General features: G+C 44.4%; 1 protein-coding gene across 1 annotated transcript in view; it reads left to right on the top strand.

Moving 5' to 3' along the window:
* Positions 1 to 7539: 7539 nt before the first annotated feature.
* The window catches only part of grin1b (glutamate receptor, ionotropic, N-methyl D-aspartate 1b), a gene marked incomplete at its 5' end in the record, with an annotated part of 70806 nt that continues 59201 nt past the window's right edge, over positions 7540 to 19144 (top strand). The window contains 4 exons of the mRNA XM_083979799.1: positions 7540 to 7567; positions 13690 to 13946; positions 16414 to 16548; positions 18213 to 18389. Coding sequence (XP_083835925.1) covers positions 7540 to 7567; positions 13690 to 13946; positions 16414 to 16548; positions 18213 to 18389 — 597 coding nt within the window. The remainder of the gene's footprint in view (positions 7568 to 13689; positions 13947 to 16413; positions 16549 to 18212; positions 18390 to 19144) is intronic.

The raw sequence follows: 19144 nt of genomic DNA, 5'->3' as shown, positions 1-19144 counted from the left end.
CCCCTCCTCTCCTCTCCCCTCCCCCTTCTCATCCCCTCTCCTCTCTTCCCCTCCTCTCCTCTCCTCTCCTCTCCTCTCCTCTTTTTAGAGGAGTTTATCACAATGTGAAGTGAGGTTAGTGACTGAGAACGTGTGCAAGGCAAGGCAATTTTATTTGTATAGCCCGTTTTTACCACCAGTTTGTCTCAAAGGGCTTCACATCCCATAATAACAACATCTTCTGCCCATATAGACCCTCACATCCACTGAGGAAAAACCAGGGCCGTTGCTAGGAATTCTGGGCCCCCTTAAAGAATACTAAAGTCCCCCCCCCCCCCCCCCCCCCCAACTTTTCCAGTTTTTTCTTTCTTAGATTACGTATGTATTATCGTTTTTTATTTAGCCTTCTTTGTTTTGATGCTAGCTAAAACTCAAGTATCTTACCAAGAATATTTGTCTTATTTCTAGTCAAAATCTAATTTCTAGTCAAAACAAATCTCATTATAATTAAAACTAGAAAAAGCATTTCCAAGTATGGAAATGGTGTGACTGCTGATAGCAACTGAACGCTGTTGCAGAATTAGCAAATAGTGCAAGCAGTGATCACCATACAAATGTTTGACCAAGGTCGGAACCGAACCCACAACCTCATTGTCATTAGACTTCCACTCTGCCTCTAGGCCACGGTGCACACACAGTTCACACCAAGAAAGCTTGAGAGTCAAGCTTGAATGACTTAGAATGAAAATTTCTGTGAATTTCAGGCTGAGAGCAGCAGTTTCAACATGAAGCAAGTTATCAGAAGTCAACAGAGGACAACTGGGAAAATAATTCACTATAATTGTTGTTGAGGCAAGATTTGAACCAGCAACCTTCAGGTCTCCAGACCAGCAAGCTAACCACTAGGCTACAGACAGAGACAGTATGTGAGGGGTAAAGAAAACCTTTGATAAGAGGATCACTGGCTTCTGCTTAAAAAAAAAAGTAAGGAATCGTGGCAGAAAAAGTTAAATATTTTAAAAAGTATAAATAGTTAAAAAGAGAAAAGTAATGCCGATAAAGTTAAAAAAAAAAGCTGCACGTTTTGATATATGAATTGTTGAAATAGCACAACACCTAACACACTAACCATATGGCCACAGAGAACCTGAGTTACAATGAGCTTTATACTATGAGGAATCAAAGACTGTCCAATGACAGCTGAATAATTGGAATCAAAAGTCAAGCAATGATGTGAAATGACTGAGGCAGGAATCAAACCCATGACCATATGATCACTAAACCTTTACTCTGCCACTCAGCTACAGAGAGCACACTGCTTTCAAGACTGTTGTCATTCATTGTAATGTGATGATGTGCTGCAAACTGGTATGAGTAATCAAGGAGATAACAAACACCTGTAACCAATTGAAGGCGGTGGAGGAGAGCAGAATTCAACATAACATAAAAAGAGTTCTTCCCTTGGATTCGAACCAGTGACCTTGGGGTTGGGAAGCAGCCACCCTATCCCCTACACTACAGTGGAGTTTTGTTGAAGAGAGGTTGAGACTTTGATGAATGTGAGATTTTTCAATGATTCTTAAAATAAAGAGAAATTAGTATAAATTAGCCACACCAAGCAAGAAGAGGACTTTTTTGTGACCTGTGACTATTTTTTGGTGAATTAAAATGAATTAAAAAGCACTTAACAGCAAGTTACAAAGTTGAGCTCCTTCTCCTGCTGATGTGAAAAAAATACATTGAGCTGAATGAGAGCAGAGAGCTCCCTGGCTGCATTTAAAAAATATTTAAAATTATTATCTAAGTCTCTTTGCATTTTTGACCAGAATTTTAGCCAGAAGACAAGTGTGGCTACAAAACTGGAGAAAATAATTTGTCTAGAGTTTAATTTGTGGCCGTGCTGACAGTTTAGCCAGAAAAACTCTAGAATGTTTTTTTGCCTCTATCCACTCTGACACCACTCTGGCTCTGCTCGTTAGACGCAATACACACCCATTATAAAGCTGAAAAAAATCAGAAAAAGTTAAATATTTTAAAAAGTATAAAGAGTTAAAAAGAGAAAAGTAATGCCAATAAAGTCCAGAAAAAGCTGCACGTTTTGATATATGAATTGTTGAAATAGCACAAAGTATGAAGGACTAGAAGAAGACCGTAAAAAGGCGGAAGAAAATGGCCAAACAGAAGAACAATAGTGTGACTGCTCAGCAGTCACACTAATAAGACACATCACATTAAAAGTAGCTTGTTTTTAGACACTTTTTACTCCTTTCAAGCAGATTTTCACTTGAAATAAGTAGAAAAAATCTGATAGTGGAACAAGTTTTTCTTTCTTATTACAAACACAAAAAACTTACTTTCACTGGCAGATTTCTGTACTTATTTCAAGTGAAAATTTGTTTGAAACAAGTGAAAATTATCTAAAAACAAGTTACTTTTTAGGTAATGAGTCTTATTTTAAGTGGAAAGAGATTAGTTTTGACTAGAAATGAGACATTTGGACAAGAAATAAGACAAATATTCTTGGAAAGATGTTGAGTTTTTACAGTGTACTATGAGTATTAGTCAGGGTCTTACACAGAATAAATCAGTCATACAAAGATTAGACTACTGGGGTTTTTTATGGGCCCCACTGGGCGCTGGGCCCCTAGAGTTATCGTCACCTTTCTCCCCTATACAACGGCCCTGGGAAAAACTCCATGGAAAACCCTTTAAACAGGGAAAACCAGGAGAAAGCTCAGGGTGAGATTATTTTTCCACTATTAGTTTTAGTAAACTACAATAACCCTGGCGAGAACGTGTTTCAGGTTTTGCAAAAAAAAAAAAAAAGAGCTGATGAGTTTTGTAAACTGTGTCTCAACCTGAACAGAGTTTAAGGTTTTGGCCAAAATTAGAAAGTGAGAGTTTGGTTCAGAGAGAACGGGCTTCAGTGTTTGAGCCACTGAGACAAACTGTATATCATGTGTGTGTTTATGTGTGTGTGTGTGTGGTGTGTTCAGCGGTGTTTGTTGTTGACAGGACGAGGTCGGTCACATGTTTATTTCATCAGACTCCATCGTCTTTATTTATTATGGATACAGAGAGAACACGAGGAATCGACCAATCAGAGGCCGGCATGCAGCCACCAGCAGCCAACCAATCAGGCGTTAGCAGCAGAGTCTGGGTTCAGAGGTCATATATTAACCTGATGACCCACCGACGGCCGGATTTCCCACTCTGTGTACGAGTCAGTGAACGTGTCTTCAGTCAGCGATGGTGTCAGTTTTAGTCCAGGTATCAATAAATGATGATGATGATGATGATCAGTTTTAAATGCAGCATCTTCATCTTTATGAAACATTGATGAGGAGGAATATTGTTTTATAATCAATAATTAACCAGGACGACAACTGGAAACAAATCAACTCATATACATGAAAGGGATAGTTCAACATTTTGTCAAATTGTTCCCATTGCCATAATCCCTATAGTCATAGCAGTAGGTTCGTTACCTTTAATTGTCGGTGCAAGCTGTTTTTAGAACGGCGGAGCAGAGCCGTGAGCTGCTCAGAGCTACACTACGGAGGCTCATTATGGGATTTCTTTGTTGGTTTCCCTCATCAAACTCATCAAATACACAATCCAACAACTCCACAACGCTCTGGTGGACAAGTTGTGAGCTGCACATTCACCACGCTATGAGATAATAACACAACGTTACCACACAGAGTTGTTGTAGAGGGAAATACGGAGACTGTTGATGAAAAACTGTCCCTGAAGGCAACGTACATCAGAGGTTTTGCATGAATTTCCTCTAAAACAACTCTGTGTGGTAACGTTGTGTTATTATCTCATAGCGTGGTGAATGTGCAGCTCACAACTTGTCCACCAGAGCGTTGTGGAGTTGTTGGATTGTGTATTTGATGAGTTTGATGGAGGGAAACCAAGAAATCCCATAATGAGCCTCCGTAGCGTAGCTCTGAGCAGCTCACGGCTCTGCTCCGCCGTTCTAAAAACAGCTTGCACCGACAATTAAAGGTAATGAACCTACTGCTATGACTATAGGGATTATAGCAATGGGAACAATTTGACAAAATGTTGAACTATCCCTTTAAAAACCAGTAGAAACCACCAGGGACGGATTAATTTACCACAGTCTGGGAGGCACCTGAACACACCTGTTACATAACACACTCTGAATAATGCCTGTTCACTAACACACACACACACACACACACACACACACACACACACACACACACACACACACACACACACACACACACACACACACACACACACACACACACACACACACACACACACACACAGACACACACACATGACATGACACACATTAATAAATCCACCGACCCCCCCGGGACACAACAGGCTACAACGTCCCAGCATGCACCTCTCTGTCCGTCTGACAACACACTCAGCTGGAAACAGAAAGAGCATCAGTGTGTGTGTGTGTGTGTGTGTGTGTGTGTGTGTGTGTGTACCCAGTGGCCTGGAAGCTGAAGGAAGCCCCCCCCACCGACACCAGAGAGATGTGGCGGTGATGTCATACGTGTCCTACTTCCTGTTCACAGCTGAGCTCAGCGCCGTGCAGCCAGGAGACCATGACATCATCCAGAGAGAAAAGGACAATTCCGGACATTTTTGACCCCTAAAGCTGCGTTCACACCGGACCTTTTGTTTTTGTCGCTGTCGCTCGTGTCGCTCCGGAAAAAAAACGCTCCGTCGTCGCTCAGCTGCAGTCGCTCGTCACTTTGGCACAGAGCCACAGACTTGATGACATCATGCCCACTGCCATGTGTCTGTGTTTACACCGGCACCACCGGCATTACGGCAGCCAATCAGCGCTGAGCGACGAGCGACTGACGGCCGGAGAGTTGGGATTTCTCATCTCGAGCGACTTGAGCGAAAAAACGCTCCGTCACTGTCGCTCCGAGCCCCAGCGATTTTTCACCTGGGCGATTAAACGCTCAATCGCTCGTTTGCATTCACTTAACACCTCGTCCTGACATGCAGCGAGCAAGCGAAACGGCAACGAAAACTCGCGCGAGGGTGTCCTGATATGCAGCCATATATATACTGCAGCGTGACGATTTTGTCGCAAGTATATTCTATTGGTTTAGAATCCAAACCAATCAAATTATCGAGGGACGTAAACAAACTTGCGGCGCTATTTTGAGATTCCTGGCATTTCCTGGTTGCCGTTTTTCACATCTTTGAGTGTTTTTTAAATTTTATTCCTCTCATATTCTCCTCTCTCTGATAACTAGCTCGTCAACAGAAAGTAGCGTGGACTTATCAACCAATAAGAAGTGTTGAGGGGCGGGACACCGCCGCCGTGAAATGTCGTCCACATAGAGACAGAGCGAGCAATAATTTCAGGGTTGAGCGACATCGCTGGACGGAGCGACGGCGCTCGCGGCGTCAGGACAGGCTGATTGAAAAGTAGCTACGTATTCTAATCACTTTTCCTCGCTCGCTCGCGTCGCTGTCTGTCAGGACGGGGTGTAACATGTAAACTCGTTGCTTGTTCTAAAAACAAAAGGTCCGGTGTGAACGCAGCTTTAGTCGTTGTCCTGATGGTCACCCACCAGTGTTGGGGGGGGCAAACCGGAGTTACCATGGCTACCCGGCGCTCGGGATAGCGACAACACCCCCCCCCTCAAAATATGGAGGAAAAAACTGATTTTATTTTTTGTTATGTGAAATAGAACATGAAAGGGTTAAACTCCCCTTTCAAACTTTTTCAAATTTAGTTAATTGTTTTTTGACACTCAAAAACAAGAACGCTTTGTGTTTCAATTGTATTTTTTGTATTTCAAAATTAAATTAAATTAAAGGGATAGTAGCATTTTTAAAGTGGGGTTGTATGATCTCCAAATAGCCCCTAAGTACTTTAATTGCAGTAGAAGACTCTCTGCACTCCTCCCGTTAGCAACGCCAGCCCATAATAGCCCTGCCCAGAGATTTACAACATACAGTGTTGTGAACAGACCCAAAGAAACGGCCTATTTTCACGGCCTAAAAGAGGTTTTACCTGAAAAAAAATACACAGTTCCATTGTTCGCTATAATATAATTTTTTCCAGCCCCTCAAAGTGCAGGAAAAACACAGTTTTTATTTGGACCTAACCAACTGCTGATCGGCGGCGCTAACCCTGGGCGGAGGGATACGTGAGTTGGTTAGGTCCAAATAAAAACAGTGTTTTTCCTGCACTTTGAAGGGCTGGAAAAAATTATATTATAGTGAACAATGGAACTGTGTATTTTTTTCAGGTAAAACCTCTTTTAGGCCGCGAAAATAGGCCGTTTCTTTGGGTCTGTTCACAATTTTATTTATTTATTTAACCTTTATTTAACCAGGCAAGCAAATTAAGAACAAAATTCTTATTTTCAAGTGCAGCCTGAAGGGGAAGGGGGAGGGGAGTGCTAAAAGTGAAACAAGGTTAATAAATTACACAGAAAAATTCTATATAATACAGTACATACGATATAATCAATAAAATACAATACAATACAGTGCAATTAATCAATGGGGCATGACAAGAAGCCTGTTAGCAAGTGCAGGAGTCAACTGTGATTTGTAGTAAATTTTGTTTGAAAACAGAGAGAGACGTGAGGACAGAGAGTTTAAGGGTGTTTTGTAGGGTGTTCCAGTCAAAGGCTGCAGCGAACCGGAAGGCACTGCGTCCAAAGACGGTGCGGACTTTGGGGAGGAGAGGTTGATGAATGCACTGGACCTTAGATTGCGGGCAGGGTGAGAGAGGTGCAGAAGGGAAGAGAGGTAGAGAGGTGTGATGCCAAGAATGGTTTTGTAGATGAGCAGAAACCAGTGATGCAGCCGTCTGGTGTGAGGGGAAGTCCAGTCTACCAGGTTATAGAGGTCGCAGTGGTGAGTGGTGAATGGAGCCCCAGTGGCAAAACGGATGGCGGAGTGGTGGAGTGGGTCCAGTTTGCTGAGAGTGGAGTGAGGTGCAATTCTGTATATGGAGTCACCGTAATCGAAGATGGGCAGGATGGTCATTTTGACGAGTGTATGTTTGGCTGCACGGGTGAAGGAGGTCTTATTACGATAAAGGAAGCTCAGACGAGCTTTGACTTTAGACTGAAGGTGTTTGATGTGGGTGGTGAAGGAGAGTGATGAATCCAACCAGAGGCCAAGGTATTTGTAACTGGAGACAAACTCTAGTTCAGAGCCGTCGGCACAGAGGATTTTTGGGACAGGGGGGGGAATCTCTGGGCAAGGCTATTATGGGCTGGCGTTGCTAACGGGAGGAGTGCAGAGAGTCTTCTACTGCAATTAAAGTACTTAGGGGCTATTTGTAGATCATACAACCCCACTTTAAAATAATGATACTATCCCTTTAAAATAGAATAAACCAATGTTTTTTTTGCTTTTTAATTCCCACTCATCAAAAGAAAATCTAATGACTGTGTTTTAATAAACGGACTGCTCTGCTCCACCGCTTATTATAGTAAAGGAATCATCACAACAAGGAAACAGTGTTAGTTTGTTTCTGTTGTCAGCCAGCTTCTATAGGCTACCTGCTGCTGGTTAGTTACCATGACGACCGGCGTGCGGACGGCACCAGGTCGGTCACCTGTAAGACACAGACGTGATGATGTCACACACATGAATTCAACTGTGTGTGTGTGATAATTACATATCTGCTGCTGAGGACTGGGAGGAGATGCTTGTTTCCGTGGCAACCATTAATAAGGACCCAGAGCTTTATCCTCCTCCTCCGTTGCCGTGGTAACTTTACACGCTAGAAGCAGCAGCAGCAGCAGCAGCAGAAGAAGACTGATGGATGTGACGTGAAAAACAGAAAGAATCACAGAAGAATGTGAAGAATAACACACACACACACACACACACGAACACACACACACACACACACACTCACACACACACACACACACACACTCACACACTCACACACACTCACACACACACACGGTGGCATCACAGATGGACACACACTCTGTCCCATCTGTTGACATGGTAACAACATGTCCTTAATGAATAATAATCCTCCACGAGCTCAAGGTCACGTGATCATATATATGGACGTGCGTGTGGCGCGTGTGCACGTGCTGCTCTTCACCGGGTTAACGTGATGAGTGTGACGTCATCAGGGTGATAATTAAACGTGATGAATTAATTAATAATTAACAGGTGTCACGAGGAATCAAACGGTCTGGTCTCGTGCACGGCGGACTGAAGGAGGAGCTCGCGCACCAGCAGCCTGTGATCTGTGACCGCGCGCAGCATCGGGGGGGGGGGGGGGGGGTGATGATGACGCTCGTGCCCGCGCTCTTGTCGCCGCGCGCCCCCTCCTCTTCCTCCTCCTCCTCCCCTCTTAGTGCGTGAACGCGCGGGGAGCCAGCGGGAGCGCGCGTCAGCATCCAAGGACAGACCGCGGGGCTCGCGAGCATCAGGTCATCTGGAGCCGCGAGGAGCCGGAGCCTCGAGGACACAACCGGACCGAACCGGACCACGAGCGGGAAATACAGTGGCGCGTGACCTGGTCCAACAGCTGGTTGAGGCGCGTGACGCGGAGCAACAGGACCGGACCAGAGTCACCGGGACCGGGACCGGGACCAGCTGCTGCCGCGCGACCCCCGGGGACACACAACAACACAACACAACAAACAAACAGACACCAGTGTGTGTGTGTGTGTGTGTGTGTGTGTGTGACCCTGGTCCACGTCGAACCGGGATCGAACCGGGACCAGACCGGAGGTGTCGGACTGGCGGCGGCGGCGGCGCGTGAGCAGAATAAATCAATAAATCACAGACTGAAATCAACAGGAGACCGAGGCGGCGCGCGACCTGCAGGAATCTACCGGAGAGAGAGAGAGAGAGAGAGAGAGAGAGAGAGAGAGAGAGAGAGAGAGAGAGAGAGAGAGAGAGAGAGAGAGAGAGGCTTTTAATTTGAAAACCTGCTGCGACCACAACAACAACAACAACAACGACCAGGACCAGAACCAGTGAGTCTCAATGATTTTCTGTACAAGATCAAGGTTTTCATCTTCATCTTCATCTTCACCTTCATCATCTTCGTCTTCATCTTCCTCCTCCTCCTCTTCTCTCTCTCTGACCTCTGGACCAGTTCACATCTAGAGCTCCGTCCTCTGATCTGAACCAGGATCAGTTCACATTCACATTTATTTCATTTTTATTTTTTTAATGTGAACAGCAGCTACATGTTGATGGACATTGACATGTAAATATGTGGAATTATAGCTAAGTGGCTCATTTCTGGTTGTGTTCACAAACAAAATCTATCTATCTATCTATCTATCTATCTATCTATCTATCTATCTATCTATCTATCCATCCATCCATCCATCCATCCATCCATCCATCCATCCATCCATCCATCCATCCATCCATCCATCCATCCATCCATCCAACACTGTAAACAGAAGTCATGTGGCCTAACACCGTCCAGTGATTGGTCAGACAGTTTAGACCAGTAAAGCGACTTCCTGGCTTCATGGAGCATCGTTGTCTTATTTTCATGTTGGTGGCGATCTAGACCGTATATCAGCAGACTGTAACACACCGAGCATGTGAACAAAATAAATATATAATGTATTACAGTAACACATGCATTTAGTTTGATAAGACGACAGGCAGTAATGACAACACCACAAGTTGTTTTACAGTATTTTGCCGTACAGCGAGACCAATGGACAATGATAAGTTCATAATAACAAACATGCAAAAATAAAATAGTTGGTTCATCATAACAGCAGCTCTTCTTCACAGAGTTCATGCATCTCCTTGAGTGAATGAATGAAATGAAGCGTAAAACGTTATTAAAGGCAGGAAGGAGAGTGGAGAACCATCATTGTTGTGACATTGCAGAAGCTTGTTGAAACGATGCCAAAGTGAATGTTGTAATCAAAGCTACAGACGGTCTATAACCAAATATAAGAGTGTGTGACTTCTGTTTTGGACGGGCAGTAGCCTACTACTTCGTAAATGGTCGGAGTCTCACCAGCTGTTCATATGCACGGCACATTGAATTTTGAATTAGAATTAATTTATTTATATAAGAAATGGGACAGTATACTACATATTAACGTACATTTATAACGTAAATATGAATGAAACTATATAGTCATATGGCAAATAATTACAAAGCTTTACCAATAAGAGAAGGAGAGAACAAGCACAACAACACAAACTATGAGTTATGGACCACATAGGATCAATTAGCAAGATGTAGAAATTCTATTGCAAAATGCCCATATTAGGTATGTGCACGGTGAGGTAATCTGATAATCGGTTATGAATTATTACCCAGTTAACCGAGGATCAAAACAATGTCCAGTTAGAGTTACAGTCCAGCGTCGGATCAAACTACATCATCACACCGTGGTTTCAGGTTTTTCAGAGTGTTAAAATTGTGGTTAAACATGGATTCTGCTGTGTAAAAGCATTTTTGGATCGAGCCTCGAACTTTAAACCTTTGACCAGAATCTGTGGTGGTTCCCTCTCCGTACGCCGTCAGGACGGAGACGACAGGTCTTGATTTTGATGATGAAATTCTTTATTCAGTCACATCACACAATAGACACAAACATTATCGACACAAACATTATCGACAAAATAGTGAGTGAAAAGGCCACAGGCAGAAGCATAATGCTTATATTACAGTAATGCCTGTCCTACATACCAAATGAAGCTACCCAGCATTCTTACAACATGAAAAACTAACAAACAGACAAGCAAACGAACAAACTAAACTAAACTGAACCAGATAAAAAAAAAAAAGAAGAAAAAAACAGAACCAATAAGGTTACCAGTGTTTAAATATACAGTGTTGTAGTAAATACATTTTTAAATAGCAGAGAAAAAACAAACACAGAAGCAAAACTAAACCAGAAAATAACCAGAGCCAGTAATGTTAACAGTATTTAAATATATAGTAGTAAAGACATTTTTAAATAGCAGAGATAAAACAAATACAGATAAACATTAACATTTCATGTCTCATCAAGTCTGTTAGGAAATACAAACAACCTGAAACCTTCCCAGTTATTTCCTGAGACGAAATCTAGTGTGGACTAATAACTAAGCACTGCTAATGACTGAAGAATTCAATCTCTGCTCTTATTAACCACCTGATGTTTTGTCTGACGGACAGAGAGCATTTATGAGTCATTCTATTTCTATTAATCGGTTACTCGAGTAAGACCAGGTTAAGTTAGAAAATTACTGGAGATGCCCGTGCCTAGTCTGTACAGATGCTCAATTGTGCACTGTACTGCTGGATTCTATTGCAAGATGCCTGTAATAAAGTGCAGTAAAGTCTGCTGATATACCGTAAAATTAGGAATATAAGTCGCACTGGTATATAAGCCGCAGTCTATTTTTGAGGGCCTCGAACTGGGAAAACAAGGTTTTCTATTGCTATTTGGTAATAAAAACATTATACAAGTTTCTGTGCTGCGGTGTAGCTGTTTCTTGTTATTTTAAATCTAAAAAGAAAAGAGAGCGCGGGGTAATTTGAACACTGTACATTTAGCGCGATATAGAGGGATTACCAGCCTACGTCACTGACGTTCTACTGCGCATGTCGCCTGCAGAAAGAGAGCAGCAAGAGCCGTGATCAGGTCTTTTTGTGCTGGAAGTTGCACTAATTGTTTTGATAAAAATAACAAAACGCGCATAATTTACAGAATAGCGTCAACTCGCACCCCTTTCAAGGCAAACGAGAGAGAAAATAGTACATTGGCGATTAATTTCGAGCAATATAACGTGTTAGATACGTTGGTTTGAATGGTGATAAAGCTAAATGCTCACAGGCACAGCTGGAGAACTGCAGCGAATGAGTTGTGAAATGTTTACTACGACAGTGACTGAAGACGAGGTCACATACTGGAAAGCAAGCTGACATTAATTAACGTTAAACTACATTGTTTTAAATTACCGGTACATACTCAGTCATGCACGTAACGTTACAGTTACGTTATGCAGTTGTTCCAGACTTTAGACAGGTCCGTCCTCTTCCCTCTCTGACCAGGCAGCAGCTCAGTCCTCACAGACACTGAGTTCTGTAATCGTGAGTATTTTCCTGAACATGATTGTTTGTTAAATAACTGTAGGTAACGTCAGGGATGCACAGTGACAGTGTTGTTTTTACCGATGACCGACGCCGTGCTGTAAGTGTCCGTGGTTTGTCCCGTGGCTGAGTTGCCGTTGCCGCGGTACAAACTCGATCCTCCGTCCTGACGTTTTTTTTCCCCCCTGCCGTTATAAAACTATAAAACCGTCTATGTATAAAACACACACTACATCAGTAGGTGATAAACTGTTGTAGTAGGCTGACAACATCGCTAGCTAACACCGCTTTGACTACACTAGATCCATAGAGGTAACCATGACAACCGGTTCTTTCTGCAGTCAGGTTGCGCACGCATCCTGATTTGTTGGTAAACAGATAATCCCTCTATAGCGTTTGTTATTGTTCCATACGCATGTGTGTGTGTGTGTGTGTGCCTGCGAGCGCGTGTGCGAGAGAGAGACCGAGTCCAGCAGGAGGAGGAGGGGCTGACTGACAGAGATGAGAGACGGTGAAACACTGTTTAAAAAACCCATAACAATAATATTATTTTCTGTCGGAGACTATGGCCCAAATGAGTCTCGTTAATTACCGTAACAGGAAACGCCGTTCTGCCCGCGTGGTCGTATGCGGATACAGGACGCATTACCACTTACACCTGTGTGTTACACCTGTGTTCAATGAGGTCACAATGCGTCATCGACCCCGACTGCTCCGGGAGGTGGTTTGACCCATCGGATCACACTCCGTCCTGGTTGCCATAGCTACTTTCAGGTGTTCCAGCTCTATGTGACTGCAGTCTGATCACTGAGAACGCTGTTATACCAGTTTTAAACGGGGTTGACATTTACCTCGGTCTATAGGTGCACCGGTGTATAAGCCGCACACAACTCTTTAGATGAAAAGAAAAGGAAAAAAAGTGCGACTTATACACTGAATTTTATGGTACTAGTCTAGATCGGCAACAACATGAAAAGTAGGGGTGGGAGAAAAAATCGATTCACATAGATATCGCAATATCTTTTTTGACGATTTTTAAATCTATTTTTTTTGTCAAAAATCGATATTTTTTTTTTTTTTTTTTTTTTTAAATATTGTGCAATGTGCATTTGTTAGCCTCTTTTACATACAGAGAGTACAGGCTTTGAAAAGGGTTTAAGTTCACTTTATAATGGAGTATGTTAATTTATAGGCTCCTACAGTGTTTGTGTGCAGATAAATGTTAAAAATGCGACTAAAAATCGAGAGAATCGGCAATATCGTAGAATCGCAATTTAAATCGAATCGCCATCCAAAAAATCGTAGAAGAATCGAATCAGGAGAAAAGCATATCGTCCCAGCCCTAATGAAAAGAAGACGAAGATGCTTGATGATGTCATTGTGAGGTCGTTGTCGGCGTTTGTGGCCACGTGGCTTTTGTTTACAGTTTTTGGACCGTTTGAATTCGGCCTTTGTGAACGAAAACCAGACCAAACTGCAGCTATGCTTTAGGAGTGAACCGGTCCTCAGTCTGGTCCAGTCCAGACTTCATCATCATCATCATCATCATCATCATCATCATCATCATCATCATCATCCTCCTCCCTGGTAGCAGTGGTCTCTAACGGTCCCTCCCGTCCCTCCCGTCCCGTCAGTGCGTCCCAGCGGCGTGCTGCTGCTGGCCGTGCTGCAGTGCTGCTCCGTGGCGCGCGGCGGCTGCGAGCCTCGGCTGGTCAACATCGGCGCCGTGCTGAGCCACAAGCGCTACGAGCAGGTGTTCAAGGAGGCGGTGAGCCAGGCCAACGCTCTGTACGGGAGGGACAAGTTCAAGATGAACGCCATCTCTGTCACTCACAAGCCCAACGCCATCCAGATGGCCCTGTCCGTGTGCGAGGACCTCATCTCCAACCAGGTGAGGGACTGTGTGTGTCTCATCTCCAACCAGGAAGGTGAAGAAATGAAAATCAATTAGGTCAACATGAGACATTTTTGTCCACCTCTCACACTTCCCCAACTCCCCACGTAGTCCAGTCATTTTATGAAAAAAGGTTGAACCAATTGCAACAGAAGCAAACTCCACTGGTATTGTATTATATCCTCAACATGTCCTGAATGAGGGAAAAAAAGCCCCAAGGAATTCCATTAGGGGAAAGTTTAGAAAAATACCCAAATATAGCCCATTCTTACGCCTATTCATTATTTTTCTCACATGAATAGGGTAAAAATTTTAACCTTTAGATTTCTCCATGAAAATTACTGAGTTGATTACTTACATTAAGACAAACAAAAAATGTATTACAAGTTTTTTTTAATTCTTTGTTAACATGAGCAAATTTGCATAAATTTGCATAAATTCCACCATTTTAATGGCACATGTATATATAAAGGTGCTGTGGTGGTACCAGCTTGAAAATCGTAATGAGTTGACTCCAGAGGGACCTGTGTATTGTCTTGAAATTTCAGACCAAGTCACGGAGTTTACTTTCACTTTCGTCAGCTTACCAACTGTAGCTTTAATGAGCGAGGGCGCTAGGCTACCATGTAAAACGAGTGCTTCCCACAGCGACAGATTCTTGAAAAATAGCAGTCATCTTGAAATTTAAAGTGGTCAACTTGTCGGTTGACCGATGGAGTCAACTCATTCCAATTTTCATGCTGGTACCACCACAGCACCTTTATATGTGCCGTCAAAACGGTGGGATTTATGCAAAGTTATGCAAATTTTCTCATGTTAACAAAGAATTTCAAAAGAACTTGTAATACATTTTTTTGTTTGTCTTAAAGCAGAAGTGAGTGATATATTTGTGTTAATATAAGTCTTAAATAGTTATATCTTCCGACAGCAATCACTTACATAGAGTGTTTGGACTGAAACACGGGTCTGTCAGTCCCTCTGCTCTGCTCTGAGCCGAAGAGAAAACATTTATCGTATCCTACAGTTTTTATCCAATGAGGAGAGAGAACGGCATGCAGGGCTGTGTGTGCAGCCAAGGAACGCCGTGAATGTGGTGACGTAGCGACGAGGACTGTTATGGTGCGTTCAAGGAAACTCGTATTTTTCCGACCGTGAAGTGGTACCAGTTCGATCTGGTACGAGTTCACCGGTCGGAAGTTACGAGTGGCCGTTATAGTGACTTTCACCGGTAAAACAGGTCGGAAAAACACGAGTGGGTTGCCTGGAACGCTACAAAGTCGTAAGTTGTGACTTGAAGCTGTAATTTACGATTTCAAAAGCCTGCCTGGAACGCAGCATTAGCGAAAACGACCGGATCACTCACTTCTGCTTTAATGTAAGTAATTAACTTAGTAGGCTAATTTTCATGGAGATATCTAAAGGTTAACATTTTTTACCCTATTTACATGAGAAAAATAAGTAATAGGCATATGAATAGGCTATATTTGGGTCTTTTTTCGAAACTTTCCCCTAATGGGATTCTTCTGGGCTTTTTTTTCCCTCATTCAGGACATGTTGAGGATACAAAACCAGTTGAGTTTGATTCTGTTGCAATTTGTTCAACGTTGACCCCTTTGGCTTAAAATTACTGGACTAACGGTCAAATGAAAGGTCACTGGGGGCTGGTGTTTGGCGAGGAGGTGTATCTCTGGGTAAACTCTGGATGTACCAAATTTCAGAATGAAAGTCTATTTTTTGGACCCGTAATGCATTTTAACAACATCCATGACCCTTCAAGTGGACAAAAATCTCCACTTCCGCCTATGGGTTTTTAATGTATTCTAAAGTAAAAATGTTAACTAACAGACATCACCATGAAACTTCCCAAGTTTATCACTCACATTAAGACCAATATTTTTTGTATTACAGGTTTTGTCAAATTTTATGTTTAAATATGTAAATGAGGCAATATCTAATTAAATATGCGCTAATTTCCAGAACCGAAATCTGAACAATGGATGAAGCCCCTTTCAAATTTCTTGTTTTATTTTGTTGACATATTATAGTCAGAAGTTTTTACAGAGGAGGATTTTGGATATCTCTTTTTTATCAGTAAAATACTGTCACCAGCCATAAAGCCCCATAGAGCCCCATAGAAATCATGTGTTTTTGCAGCTAAAACAACTGGCCAGGAAGGGGTTAAAAATGTTTGAAACCCATGTCAAAAGTGGTTTTCATGTTTAGTCAAGACCAGCCTTACTGTTTATGTATCACAGATATTTTGGGAGTAACTAATGTCTACATTTTGTCCAGGGGTCATGGAAGTGGTGTAAATTGAAGGATCATCCGAGGGTTAATTTAATGTTTCTCTCTCTCTATTTAATCTCTCCGTCGTCCCAGAGGAGAGATGGAGGGATTATAGAGACAACAACACACACACACACAGGCTGGTTTCCTGTTTGAACTCTTTCTCCCCCCTCCCCAGGTGTACGCCATCCTGGTCAGTCACCCTCCTCAGTCCAACGACCACCTGACCCCGACGCCGGTCTCCTACACCGCCGGCTTCTACAGGATCCCCGTGGTCGGCCTGACGACGCGCATGTCCATCTACTCCGACAAGGTCAGTGCTGCAGCTGAACCAACACAAGCCCCGCCCCCTTTAGACAGCACTAGCCCCGCCCCCTTCTGATACAGCACTAGCCCCGCCCCCTTTAGACAGCACTAGCCCCGCCCCTTCGGAGACATCACTAGCCCCGCCCCCTTCTGAGCTAACACTAGCCCCGCCCCCTTCTGAGACATCACTAGCCCCGCTCCACAAGCCCCACCCCTTCTGAGACAGCACTAGCCCCGCCCCCTGCTGAGACAGCACAAGCCCCGCCCCCTGCTGAGACAGCACAAGCCCCGCCCCCTGCTGAGACAACACAAGCCCCGCCCCCTTCTGAGACAGCACTAGCCCCGCCCCCTGTTGAGACAGCACAAGCCCCGCCCCCTGCTGAGCTAACACTAGCCCCACCCCCTGCTGAGACATTACTAGCCCCGCCCCCTGCTGAGCTAACACTAGCCCCGCCCCCTGCTGAGCTAACACTAGCCCCGCCCCCTGCTGAGCTAACACTAGCCCCACCCCATCTGAGACAGCACTCGCCCCGCCCCCTGTTGAGACAGCACTAGCCCCGCCCCCTGTTGAGACAGCAATAGCCCCGCCCCTTCTGAGACATCACTAGCCACGCCCCCTGTTGAGACATCACTAGCCCCGCCCCCTGAGCCAACACTAGCCCCACCCCATCTGAGACATCACTAGCCCCGCCCCCTGTTGAGACAACACTAGCCCCACCCCCTGCAGAGACAACACTAGCCCCGCCCCCTGCTGAGACATCACTAGCCCCGCCCCCTGCTGAGCTAACACTAGCCCCACCCCCTGCTGAGACAACACTAGCCCCACCCCCTGCTGAGACAACACTAGCCCCGCCCCCTGCTGAGACAGCACTAGCCCCGCCCCCTTCTGAGACAGCACTAGCCCCGCCCCCTGCTGAGACATCACAAGCCCCGCCCCCTGCTGAGACAACACTAGCCCCGCCCTCTGACCACAGGATATGAGCTAAGCATAAGTTACCATGGTGATCTAGCTGGGTTAAAAGAGAGCCACCTTCGTAGTACAGGAGAGCCTGAAAGCTTTAGACTCAACACCTCGCTAACTCACCAAACTGGCTTCGCAGTACACCCCTCATAGTGAACACAGTCAGTACAACAACAAACTTTAATACAAAACAAACGCAAATCTTAATATTAATTTAATAGCACATCGCTAATGTTAGCTGGTCGGCTAACAACAACAACTTCTACTAACTAGTGCACGTAACTCGATATATAAAGACGAAAGCCATTCTCTCGTTTGCTTTTGGGAGCAGGGGAGTGGGCATCCACAATGCGGTGAACATCGTTGATCTATATTTTGGGCAGTAAACTCTCTCCTCTACCCCCCCCCCCCCCCCCCCCCCACCACCACCACCACAGAGCATCCACCTGTCCTTCCTTTAACGTGTTTATCAGCTGTATCACCAGTAAACACTCTCCTCTACCCCCCCCCCCCCCCCCCCCCCCCACAGAGCATCCACCTGTCCTTCCTGAGGACCGTGTTTATCAGCTGTAGCCTATCTGTCCCAGTAAACACTCTCTCCTCTACAGAGCATCCACCTGTCCTTCCTTTAACATGTTTATCAGCTGTATCTGTATCACCAGTAAACTCTCTCCTCTACCCCCCCCCCCCCACCACCACCACCACCACAGAGCATCCACCTGTCCTTCCTGAGGACCGTGCCTCCCTACTCGCACCAGGCTCATGTGTGGTTCGACCTGATGAGGGAGTTCAGGTGGAACCACATCATCCTGATCGTCAGCGACGACCACGAGGGCCGCGCCGCGCAGAAGAGACTGGAGACGCTGCTGGAGGAGAGGGAGACCAAGGTCAGCACGCACACACACACACACACACACACACACACACTTACATACACACACACACACACACACACACACACACGGTCCGTACAGTGTGCTGCATGTCATGTGTGCGTGTTCATGTAACATTGTGTGTGTTGCTCTAATACAGAAGTGTGTGTGTGACATCATCACATCCACCTCAGTTCCTCTTCTCTGACATCATCAGCTCGTCTTTGACGTTTGAATCAACTTTATTTAAACAGTCTGAGCTGAACAAAGGACGTTAGAGACCTGAATCATCTCTCCATCGTCTCTCCATCATTTCTCCTTCATCTCTCCATCATCTCTCTATCATCTCTCCATCATCTCTCTATCATCTCTCCATCATCTCTCCATCGTCTCTCTATCATCTCTCCATCATCTCTCCATCATCTCTCCATCATCTCTCCATCATCTCTCCATAATCTCTCTATCATCTCTCCATCATCTCTCCATCATCTCACCATCATTTCTCCATCATCTCTCCATCATCTCTCTATCATCTCTCCATCATCTCTCCATCGTCTCTCTATCATCTCTCCATCATCTCTCTATCATCTCTCCATCATCTCTCTATCATCTCTCCATCATCTCTCCATCATCTCTCTATCATCTCTCCATCATCTCTCCATCATCTCTCCATCATCTCTCCATAATCTCTCTATCATCTCTCCATCATCTCTCCATCGTCTCTCTATCATCTCTCCATCATTTCTCCATCATCTCTCCATCATCTCTCT

This window comes from Trachurus trachurus (genome assembly GCF_905171665.1).
Source record: "Trachurus trachurus genome assembly, chromosome: 9".
Lineage (NCBI taxonomy): Eukaryota > Metazoa > Chordata > Actinopteri > Carangiformes > Carangidae > Trachurus > Trachurus trachurus.
The sequence above is the reverse complement of the archived record's forward strand: the minus strand, read 5'-3'. Positions and strand labels throughout refer to the sequence as shown.